The sequence below is a fragment of the Mastigoproctus giganteus genome, chromosome 12 (assembly GCF_048544385.1).
Source record: "Mastigoproctus giganteus isolate SK-2022 chromosome 12, ASM4854438v1, whole genome shotgun sequence".
NCBI lineage: Eukaryota > Metazoa > Arthropoda > Arachnida > Uropygi > Thelyphonidae > Mastigoproctus > Mastigoproctus giganteus.
Genome location: NC_143586.1, coordinates 66,103,207 through 66,115,572, shown reverse-complemented (window position 1 = coordinate 66,115,572; position 12,366 = coordinate 66,103,207). Strand labels below are relative to the sequence as shown.

General features: G+C 39.2%; 1 protein-coding gene across 4 annotated transcripts in view; it reads left to right on the top strand.

Annotated features, from left to right (window-relative positions):
• Positions 1 to 12,366, top strand: part of Patronin (calmodulin-regulated spectrin-associated protein patronin) — a 389,298-nt gene that overhangs the window by 26,318 nt on the left and 350,614 nt on the right. For 2 of the 4 annotated variants that reach the window (XM_090386591.1, XM_090386588.1), the window contains exon 2: positions 10,186 to 10,294. The exons of 1 other annotated variant lie outside the window; for it this stretch is intronic. In XM_090386591.1, coding sequence (XP_090242717.1) covers positions 10,289 to 10,294 — 6 coding nt within the window. In that variant the 5' untranslated portion in view covers positions 10,186 to 10,288. The remainder of the gene's footprint in view (positions 1 to 10,185; positions 10,295 to 12,366) is intronic. One more of the 4 variants, XM_090386589.1, reaches the window with a different exon arrangement.

Here is a 12,366-nt window from a genome sequence, read left to right as displayed (position 1 = left end):
TTCTAAATACTAATCATTTTAATTTCATTCATTCTTCACTTTTCATTATCTTTCCATTTTAAATATACCATTACAGTTTTGATGTTGTGTAGTACAGGATATATATTAAGCATTTGCTCTTCAGTATTGATCAGTGTTGTCTGTTTGGGTGGCACCATTATACCTTTATCACTGCACTCACTGTAAATATCTGTAGTTGTTGTGGTGCTGTTTTCAGAAGACTAAATTATGATTTGAATTTTAGCAATAATTATGGTACAGTAGTAGCCGCATGTGGCTTAAGGAAACTGAAAAATGCCCACTTTTGTACATGTGCATGTTTTTAGTCTCCTAAAAAAAAGAAAGAAAGCAGTATGTGTTGCTCTGCTGTTCTAATATATTGTAATGCTCTTTCCTTTAAGAAACCCTGCAAGGGTTTCTTAAAGGAAACCCTTGCAGGGTTTCTTCTGAATCTCGCTTCTGAATCTTATTTTCCATCCATATTATTAACAGCTGCTCCATCTTTGATATAGCACCTGAATGCTGTTTTGTGATTACTATTGATCTGAAGTGTGTTGATCATTTGACATGTTCTTCTGTACGCGCACTGTCCCACATATTATTAACAGCTGTTCCATCTTCGATATAGCACCTGAATGCTTCTGAATCTTATTTTCCATCCATATTATTAACAGCTGTTCCATCTTTGATATAGCACCTGAACGCTGTTTTGTCATTACTATTGACCTTAAGTGCGTTGATCCTTTGACATGCTCTTCTATACGTGCACTGTCCTTTAAAATAGTATTCACTGTTGAAGCAGGGAGACCTATTTCCCTTTCAGTAGATGACAAACTTTGTTCTGCTTCATACTTCTTAATCATTTTCGCCTTTGTTTCTAAATCAATTGTGTTTTGTTTCCTGGCACTACCACCACTTGCACTTTTCGTTGGTTGCTTTCCCTTCATCATTGTAATATGTAAATAGGAATGAAGAGAAGTTTCTGAAAATTTGTTTTTTATATCATTGAAGATTTTAAGTTTGCACCGGCCAGCAAAAACTTACGTAAAGTCGAATTTCCATAAGTTGGGGAGTTTCGAAGACTAAGTTTATGCCATCTTTCAAGAATTGTGTGCTGTTTAAACAATGGCCTATACCAGAATTGTGTGCATAGATTGATGCTGGTTATTAATCTCATGACACACTCTATATCCTTAACACTCCTAACTGAAAGCACATTTTTCTCAACACAGTCATTTTTGTGGTAAAGATTTTCCAAAGAGTTTGGACTTGTGTGGCTTTCATATCCTTATCTGTAAGTTGCAAAAATGTAAGCACTTGTGTCTGCCATGGCTTTTCAGCAAATATTGCTGTCTGATAATGTGAATTTGACTAGTGTCATGTGACTCATTTGTGTATGAATGTGGAGAAAGTTATAAAGATCATTTCCTTTTCCACTAATGTATTCTGAGCTTTGAGACAAGGAATAAAATACTGTGATAAAAATTGATTTAAAATTTAATTATTTGGGCATAATGCTGCTCCTCAGTTGTCCTGTATATGCACCTCAGTTCGATATTCTCTCTATGTAAAAGTAGTTTAAACCTCTTGCTTCTGTTTCTTTTTGTGTCTATTTACTCAAAAAATTTCCATAATTTGTTAGTGCACTGTATTATGGTTCATTAAAATAATTCCTTAGGAGCAATAATAACTCATTGGAAGCGTGCAGAATTTCACACATACTTAAACCTCAACACCTTTTAATTTTGGGTATGTCTGCCAGGGGCAAAGGTTGATGGCGTTGTAGAGCGGATATCATCTTTTAAGGGCACAAAAGGTGATATAGTTGTACATGTTGGCACAAATGATATTAGGAGTAGGAGACCGGCAGAATTACTTAACAAGTACAGGTCACTGTTGAACAAAAGCCGAGAATTAGGGTTGAATTTGAAAGTGTCTGCAATTCTGCCCAGACACGATAGAAGGGAGTATATGATGAGAGCCTTGTCGATCAGTTCGGCCCTGGAAAGAATGTGCAAGGCTCAAGGGGTAGAATTTTTTTCAGCCTGGACTGTACTTGTTAACAGGAGAGACTGCTTCTATAGGGATGGGATACACTTAAATAGAAAGGGTGTAAGAATATTTTCTGATGCTATCGAGGCAGTGTTAGGTGGGTCGGAAAACTGCTAGCTTGGGGGGATACAAAGACTAATAGTTTAACAGTAGCCGTAGGCAGAGGTGAAGGTGATTCTTGCACAACTTCTATTAGAATAAGTAGCGACCTGGAGCGTAGAGTGTTGGGGGTTTCAGGGACGGATGGCAGTCATCCTGAAATATGTGGGTATCTTGGATGTGTTAGGGTAACTAGGAACAGGAGTAGGAGCATGTATGCTTGCATGTATGCCAATGCTAGAAGTATAGTAAATAAATTTGATGAATTTGAAGTGTTGGTCAAGACATCAAAGGCGGATATTGTTGGGATAGCAGAGACGTGGTGTCACACAGATATAAGGAATGCTGAACTGGAATTTGGGGACTACAATGTGTACAGAAAAGATAGACAAGATAGAAAGGGAGGAGGTGTTATGCTGTTAATTATGAAAAACATAAAATCAAAAGAAGTGCAACCAGTTGATATAGATGAACAGTGCACTGTTGAGTCAGTTTGGTGTGACATAAGCACTGGGAAAGAAAAATAAGAGTAGGAGTGTGTTATAGGCCTAATGACTTGAATGAGTATAATGAACAATTGTACAGAGAAATAGAGTGGGCTAGTAAATCGGAATGTCTTATAATGGGGGATTTTAATTTCCCAGATATTGACTGGAACTTATGGGTTGGTCACTCACACACTAGTCAGACTTTTGTGGATTTATTGGATGATTGTTTTCTGCAGCAGCATGTTCGAGAGGCAACCAGAGAAAATAATACTCTTGATCTGGTTATCAGCAGTGATCATTCGTGTATTAAGAATTTGCAGATAAAGGAACCACTAGGTGGCAGTGATCACAGTGTACTAATGTGGGATTTACTTAAAGATTTAATTACCAATCAGGGGTAAAGGAAAGGGTTTTTGCTTCCGTATAGGTGAGTACAGTGGTCTCCGACAGTTTTTAAATTCTGTACAGTGGGATCAACTGACAATGTTACCAACAGTAAATTCTAAGTGGGAAGCATTCAAGGAATTAATCGTGGATGCCACTAAAAGTTTCATACCTAATAAGAAATATTGTTCAAGGTTTAGGCCTAAATGGTTATCTAATGAACTAATGAGACTCGTAACAGAGAAGAAAAATGCATGGGATGCATATAAATTATCAAGCGACTCAGAAGCGTATGGCAGATATAAGCTAGTCTGTAATCAGGTGACAAAGGAGGCTAGGCAGGTGAAGGCAGATTACGAGAAATCCTTGGCAAAAGATGCTAAGAAAAACAGCAAGGATTTCTTTACTTATATAAACTCTAAAAGGATGAATCTGATTGGTCCACTTGACATGGATGGTTCGGCTGTTGATGATTCTGCTCAGATAGCAAACAAACTGAATGAGTATTTTGCATCTACATCCACACGTGAGGAATTATTAAGGTTTGAAAATGGCAGAAGGTTATCAAATTGTAGCAGGATACTTAATGATTTTGTAATAACTGAAAGCAAAGTGGAGGAGAAATTGTTGAAGTTAAACATAAGAAAAGTACTGGGGGGGTGGATGGGATCTATCCAGTTATATTAAAGGATGCGGCAAAGAACTAAGCAAACCCCTAGCCATAATTACGAGAGCATCCTTGGACTCAGGGGAGGTTCCCACGGACTGGAGATGTGCAAATGTATCCCAAATTCACAAAGGGGGATCGAAAGGTGACACGAGTAATTACAGACCAGTTAGTTTAACTTCTGTTCCGTGTAAAATAATGGGGTCGCTGGTTAAAGATGCATTGCAGGATCATCTAGACAAGACTGCAGCAATAATTCAGACACAGCATGGGTTTGTTAAGGGAAAGTCTTGTCTGACAAATTTGATAGGATATTATGATGTGGTTACAAAGGAACTGGATGCAAAAAATAATTTTGATATCATCTATTTGGATTTCAGGAAAGCTTTTGCTGTTGCGCATGAAAGACTATTGTAAGAATTGGAGCAGAATGGTATTAAGGGTAAGTTGCTACAATGGATAAAAGGATGGTTAAGTGGGAGAAGACAGAGGGTGGTAATCAATGGGTGCTGCTCTTCGGGGACTAATGTTATTAGTGGAGTCCCACAGAGTTCGGTGTTGGGTCCACTGTTGTTTTGTATATTTATCAATGATATTGATGAAGGTATATCAGGCTTAATGTCGAAGTTTGCAGATGATACAAAGGTTGGCAGGGTTGTTAATGACAGTAATGGCAGTGTGCTACTGCAACAGGATCTAGATAATTTGGGCGGATGGGCTAAGAAGTGGCAACTGAAGTTTAACCTTGACAAATGCAAAGTACTGCATATGGGTAGAAGTAACCCCAGAGAAACGTACCAACTGTGTGGTACTACACTTAAGGTAGTAGAAAATGAAAAAGATCTGGGAGTAATTGTGCAGTCAGATATAAAGTTTTATGAGCAATGCAGACAGGCTGCCAGGGCTGGTCATGGGGTTTTGTCAATGATATATAGGAATTTTGCTAGCAGGGAGAAGGAGGCGATTGCCCCTCTGTATAAGGCAATGGTCAGGCCACGCCTTGAGTACTGCGTACAGGTCTGGAGGCCTCATTTTATGAATTATGTAGATTTACTTGAGCGTGTACAGAAAAGGGCAACAAGATTGGTGAGGGAAATGAAGGGATCCTCTTACCAAGAGAGGCTTAAGTTCTGCAAATTGCAGTGGCTGAGACTAGGCACCTGCGCGGTGAATTCTGATGGGATTCTTCCACTTGTTCAGGTTATGAACCTAAGGGGGCATAAATTCAAATTAAGAAAAGACAGATGTAGAATAGATGTGCGGAAATTTGCCTTTAGCCAGCGGGTGGTTAATTGCTGGAACAAACTTCCATCTGTCGTTGTGGAAGTTGACAGGTTAAATAACTTTAAGGAGGAACTGGACAGGCATTTGGAGGGAATGGTGTGATTTTTTTTTTTTTTTTTTTTTTTTGGCTGATGCTGCATAAGCTCATTCACTTACTTTCTTGCATCACATGCCACTACTACTACTGTCAACCACTTCCAGGTAACTTTTGATGTCATGAGAGGCATCCCGCAAGGGAGTGTGCTTTCAACAATCCTCTTTGCAGCAGCAGCATGTAATTCTAACTTTGTCTTTTATGCAAATGATCTGATGTTCTACTTGAGTTCAAACCATCCTGATCAGATCCTTGATATTAACCAACAGGCGTCTACACAGATAATGAAACTGGAAAACTATCTAGCCATAATTGGGTTGCATCTGAACCCTTCCAAATCTGCTCAACTACCGATAATCAAAAAATGAGTTAAAAATTATGTTCAAATCTTCGTTGGTGGGCAAAGGGTAACTTCCCACACAGACCTAGGCCTCACCTGGGGGCGCCTCCGTATTCAGGCGGGCAGGAGAAGCAGTGCGTAGCACCCACTTCTTGATTAGACCGGGGTTTGAGCCTGTGACCACCAAATACGGAGGAAGCGGAAAGGTCAGGGACTGACTACCGCATATCCCCGGAGCAATATGGACTTAGTTGCTAATGCTCCTAAAATCCAAATAACAAACAACAACAACAACAGCCTCACCTGGAATGTTGGACCCATCTTCCAGCCTCACTTTGTCAGGATGAGACAGAAGACGTATGCGGCACTTTGGGCAGTGCATCAGGAGCTCAGTGGTGTGCATCAGCCAGATCTGCTTTGTCGGTACATCCTGAAGTTCATTATCCCTATCGCTCTATGCATTTGAAATTTGGTCATCTGCTCCTGCCTCCCACCTAAAAAAAAGTACATCAGACTGGAATATTGGTTGCTCAGATGGATGAACAGTGGTGGGTCACCATTTTAGCATTAGCATTAGTAGAGGCATTTGATGCAAGAAAGCAAGCTTATGCAGCATCAGCCAAAAAAAAAAAAAAAAAAAAAAACCACTTCCACTTCACCCCTCTGTTCGTTCAAAATACCTGTCCAGCTGAGCCTTAAACTTATTTAGGCTATCAACCTCCACCACAAGGGATGGAAGTCTGTTCCACCAACCAACCACCCGCTGGCTAAAGGCAAATTTCCGCACGTCTATCCTACATCTGTCTTTCCTCAATTTGAATTTATGCCCTCTCAGGTGATTTTTCTGAGCTAGAGGAAGAATCCCATCAGCATTGAGCATGCTTAAACCATTCAAGGCTTTATACACCTCTATCAGATCACCTCGCTGGTGCCTAGTCTCCAGACACTGTAATTTGCAAAACTTAAGCCTTTCTTCGTAAGAGCACCCCTTTGTTCCATTCACTAATCTTGTTGCCCTTCTCTGTACTCGTTCCAGCAGCTCTACATCCTTCTTGAAATGAGGCCTCCAGACCTGTATACAGTACTCTAGGTGTGGCATGACCATCGCCTTATACAATGGAATAATCACCTCCTTATCCCTGCTGGAAAAATTCCTGTATATCATTGACAATACTCCATGAGCTACTCTTGCAGCCCATCTGCACTGCTCAGAGAACTTCATATCTGCCTGCACAACCACCCCCAAGTCCCTTTCATTCTCTACCACTGTCAGTGTAGTACCACAGAGTTGATACGTTGCTCTGGGGTTGCTGTTTTCCATGTGTAGTACTTTACATTTGTCAATGTTAAACTTCATTTGCCACCTCTCAGCCCATCTGCTCAACCTTTCCAGATCCTGTTGCAGCAGCATAGTGTCAGTAGTGTCCTTGACAACCCTGCCAACCTTTGTATCGTCTGCAAACTTGGACATTAAGCCCGATATACCATCATCAATATCATTTATAAATACAGAAAACAATAATGGACCCAACACTGAGCCCTGAGGGACTCCACTAATAACATCAGTCCACGATGAGCAGTGTCCATTGATTACCACTCTCTGTCTTCTCCCCCTCAACCACCCCTTTATCCATAGCAGCAATCCAAAGCCGAGAATTAGGGTTGAATTTGAAAGTGTCTGCAATTCTGCCCAGACACGATAGGAGGGAGTATATGATGAGAGCCTTGTCGATCAATTCGGCCCTGGAAAGATTGTGCAAGGCTCAAGGGGTAGAATTTTTTTCAGCCTGGACTGTGCTTGTTAACAGGAGAGATTGCTTCTACAGGGATGGGACACACTTAAATAGAAAGGGTGCAAGAATATTTGCTGATGCTATCGAGGCAGTGTTAGGTGGGTCAGAAAACTGCTAGCTTGGGGGGAGACAAAGACCAATAGATTGACAGTAGCCACTGGCAGAGGTGAAAGAGATTCTTGCACTGCTTCTATTAGAATGAGCAGAAGCCTGAAAAACAAGATGTATGGTATTTCAGAGACTGCTGGGAGCCATTGCGGTACACGTAAACACATGGGTTGTGTTAGGGTAGCTAAGAATAGAAACAGGTGCAGGTATACTTGCGTGTTCACCAATGCTAGGAGTTTAGTAAATAAATTTGATGAATTTGAGGTATTGCTCAAAACATCGAAGGCAGATATTGTTGGGATATCAGAGACGTGGTGTCACACAGATATGAGGGATGCAGAACTACAATTTGGGGAGTACAACGTCTACAGAAAGGATAGACAGGATAGGAAGGGGGGAGGGGTTATGCTATTAGTTAAGAAACACATAAAAACCAAGGAAGTGAAGCCAGTCGACATCGCTGGACAGTGCAGTGTTGAGTCAGTTTGGTGTGACAAACATTGGGAGATCAAAATTGAGAGTAGGAGTGTGCTATAGGCCTAATGACTCTGATGAGTATAATAAGGAACTGTACAGGGAAATAGAGTGGGCCAGTAAATCAGAGAGTCTTATAATGGGAGATTTTAATTTCCCAGATATTGACTGGAATTTGGGGACTGGTTACTCACACTAGCAGGGCTTTTGTGGATTTATTGGATGATTGTTTTCTACATCAGCATGTTCGGGAGGCAACTAGAGGGAGTAATACTCTTGATTTGATTATCAGCAGTGATTATTCATGCATTAAGAATCTGCAGATAAATGAACCACTAGGTGGCAGTGATCACAGTGTGCTGAAGTGGGATTTACTCAAAGAGGTAACTACCATTAGGGGTAAAGGGAAGGGTTATTGCTTCCGTAAAGGCGACTACGATGGACTGAGACAGTATTTAAATTCTATACAGTGGGACCAACTGATGATGTTACCAACAGCAAATTCAAAATGGGAAGCATTCAAAGAACTTATCTTGGAAGCTACTAGGCTTTACATACCAACTAAGAAATATTGTTCAAGTTTTAGGCCCTTTTACTATCTCTAGATCCATTCTCTAAGCTAATCTAGGGACCACTCCCTGGAGACTTCTCATCACGACAAGAAATGCACTCACACTAGCACAGCTTATCACAGGCTGAATTGATGCGCCATCTGTATCCCCGTTAATCTCTGGCAAAGAAGACAAGGCGAACACCGCGACTCCTACCACCCTCTGCGGTTTACACTTACAAACATTGCTTCCCTTAGGGGCATGTTTCCGACCAACTGCCTCCAAATCTACAATGAACTGGCCATCAACCCTGATAAGTTCTGTGAAGACAAGCTCTACAGAAAAGAGTGCCTCAAGAACTGCTACCAACTATTGAACCTGTGATGATCACCTACACCTGGTCTTTTTACCTGCTGAATTTTTTATTTATTTATTTATTTACTTCTGATGTCTGTTGCTATAAACTTTGTTTTTATTTCAAGCGTATTTAAGTTCAATTCTGTAAATATCTCGGGTTGAGACCGCATGTACTCTTGTACATTGTACATGTGGTTCCTCGCACCTCAGTATGTAAATCTCACACCCTTCTGGCACACTGCCATCCTGGGGTGACCCACAGTTTCTTGTGGTTAATAAACGGATAATAATAATAATATATTATAAGATTATTTAATTTATTATAGAGATGTATATTTGCCGCCTCCTTTTATGTTTGCATTATTCTTTTTCCAGCTTTACAGAGTGCTTGATGATCATGAGTGATCATCAAGCACTCTATTACATATTTTTATTTTTCTCTCTCTGATTCACAGAAATAAAACTAAATTATTCTAGCTTACCTTATTGCCTATTATTGTTAATGCGTTGAATTTTAATGATATCTTACTTAGAAAAATATTTTATTTTTGTTATATTTTTTATGCCAAGTATTGCTTTAATTATTTCTATATGCTTGTATAAAGTATTATTTTAGAAGTTTAATGTACATGCATCTATTATTTAATAATTGAATATTCCTGTTACTCTAAACAATGTTAGCACTATAAAAGATAATGTTCAACAAGCAACATTCTGTAACAGATCTGCCCATATTGTATGGCATGAAGTTTAGCATTACTGATGCAGCATGGATGGTGGACAGTTCATATTTAGCTATTGCAAAAAAACTGTTGTGGACCACACAACGTGATGTGATATCCACAAGAGCAGTAAATCAAGTATTTCACTTAACCTTCCCCTAGACACTCTTGATGTACTGTATACACATAAAAAAAGAAAAACCTTAAAAATTTGAATGTACATTAGAATTATTTCAGCATGAATTTTAATATTGCTCCAGTATGGTATTCGCATTCTGTATATAGCATTATTTGTTAATTGGAAAAAATTATGGCTGTAAAAATTCCATGACCATTACTATAGATCAGACATTCTCTAATGCTCCTGTTGTTTCTCATTGGTGGCAATATTTTCTATCAGGGTAATGATATGAACAAAATGATGCATTTGCATTTTTGAGACATTGGAAGGCTTTACTTTTGCCCACCAGCCCTCTGAATCTCAATCCAATTAAACATTTATGGAATGAAATAGGAATCTATTATCACAGTGAGGTATGACTTTCCTTGACATCAAAGTCATAGTTCCTATTGTGTTTTTTTTTTTTTTTTTTTCTTTCCTCTTGTGGAGTCTGTGTAATGGCCAGCCAAGACTATTTTAGAGTTCAGGAAATCTCAATATGTTAAGGAGTACACATTTTATTAATAGATGCATATGTATATACAGAATGCACTGAAAATATCTCCTAATTTTGAACACTTTATTTATTTTATTTATTTTTTTTTTTTACAGAATCAGTTGCAAATATATGGTTTCTAAAATTTGCCCATTAATCAACTGATCAGAATAGGATATCATGGATTTCAATCTGTTTCACCTGGTCATATGAGGTAATATGAAAGTTTGTATCATTTAACTGTACTTTATATGATTTAAAATTTTATGATAACTGGTATGAATCTGTATGTGAGTAATTATTAAGTCATTGATGACCGATTACAAAATAGGTATCCATTTAGAACTTTTATAGTCTCGGGAAGAGGAATTACTTTTCGCCTTTCAGTACTTCAATGTCAAATTCACATTGCTTAACATTTTTCACCTGTATTTATTACGTTTTTCTGAAGTAATGCATTTCCCTTTAATGGCTGAAAGTACTCCATTGTTTTGTTGTTTTATTTTTACCCTCCTCCTCCCTCCAATAATTACAAGTAATTTGAACTGCTAACTTCTTTATATTCTTTTAGCATTAGCATTAGTTGAAGCATATGATGCAAAAAAGCAAGCTTATACAGCATCAGCCAAAGGGGGGAAAAATCCCTTCCCATTTCACCCATCCAGTCACTCCAAATGTTTGTCTAGTTCAGCCTTAAATTTATTTAAGCTATTAACTTCCACAAAAACAGATGGAAGTCTGTTCCAGCAATCAACTACCCGCTGACTAAAGGCAAATTTCCTCACACCTATTCTACAGCTGTCTTTCCTCAATTTGGATCTATGCCCCCCTCAGGTTCTTAATCTGAGCAAGTAGAAGTATCCCATCAGCATTGATTCTGCTGAAACCATTCAAGGCTTTATACACCTCAATCAGATCACCTAGCAGGTGCCTAGTCTCCAGATGCTGCAACTTGCAGAACTTAAGCCTTTCTTCGTAAGTACACCCCGTTGTTCCTCTCGCCCTTCTCTGTACTCGTTTTAGCAAGTCTACATCCTTCCTAAAATGAGGCCTCCAGACCTGTATGCAGTACTCAAATTGTTGGCTGACCATTGCCTTATACAAGGGGATAATCACCTCCTTGTCTCTGCTAGCGAAATTCCTATATATCATTGACAAAACTTCATGATCTGCTCTTGCAGCCCATCTGCACTGCTCAGAGAACTTCATATCTGACTGCACAATTACCCCCAGGTCTTTTTCATTCTCGACCTCCCTGAGGTAGTACCACACAGTTACTGCTACCCATATGCAGTACTTTGCATTTCTCAATGTTAAACTTCAGTTTCTACTTCTCAGCCCATCTGCCTAAATTTTCTAGATCCTGTTGCAGTAGCATACTGTCTTTGCTGTTATTAACAACCCTGTGAACTTTTGTCTTTTGTATTTATCAAAGATATTGATATTTATCGATATCTTTGATAAATACACAAAACAACAATGGGCCCAACACCGAACCCTGGGGGACTCCACTAATAACATTAGTCCACATAGAGCAGTGTCCATTTATTACCACTGTATGCCATCTCCCACTAAACCATCTCTTTATCCATTGCAGCAACCTGCCCTTAATTCCATATCTCTCCAATTTGTACAGCAGTCTTCCATGTGCAACAGTATCAGAAGCTTTCCTGAAATCCAAATATATGATATCAAAATTATTTTTTATCCAGTTCCTTTGTGACCACATCGTAGTATCCAATCAAATTGGTCAGACAAGATTTCCCCTTAAAAAATCCATGCTGTGTCTGAACTATTACTACAGTCTTGTCTAGGTGATTCTGTATCACCTCTTTAACCAGTGACTCCATTATTTTCCCCGGAACAGAAGTTAAACTAACAGGTCTATAATTATTTGTCACCGTTTGCACCCCCTTTGTGAATTGGGGATACATTTGCACATCTCCAGCCCATGGGGGCATCTCCTGACGCTAACAATGCTCCCATAATTATGGCTAAGGGTTTGCTAACTTCCCTCGCTGCCTCCTTCAATATAACTGGATAGATTCTTACAGAATTCCTCATGTGTGAATGTAGATGCAAAATACTCATTCAATTTGTCAGCTATCTGAGCAGTATCATCAACAGTCAATCCACCAATCTCAAGTGGACCAATCTGATTCATCCCCTTCCTGCTTGAGTTTACATTAGCATTAGCATTAGTAGAGGCATTTGATGCAAGAAAGCAAGCTTATGCAGCATCTCCAAAAAAAAAAAAAAAAAAACCACTTCCACTTCACCCCTCTGTTCGTTCGAAA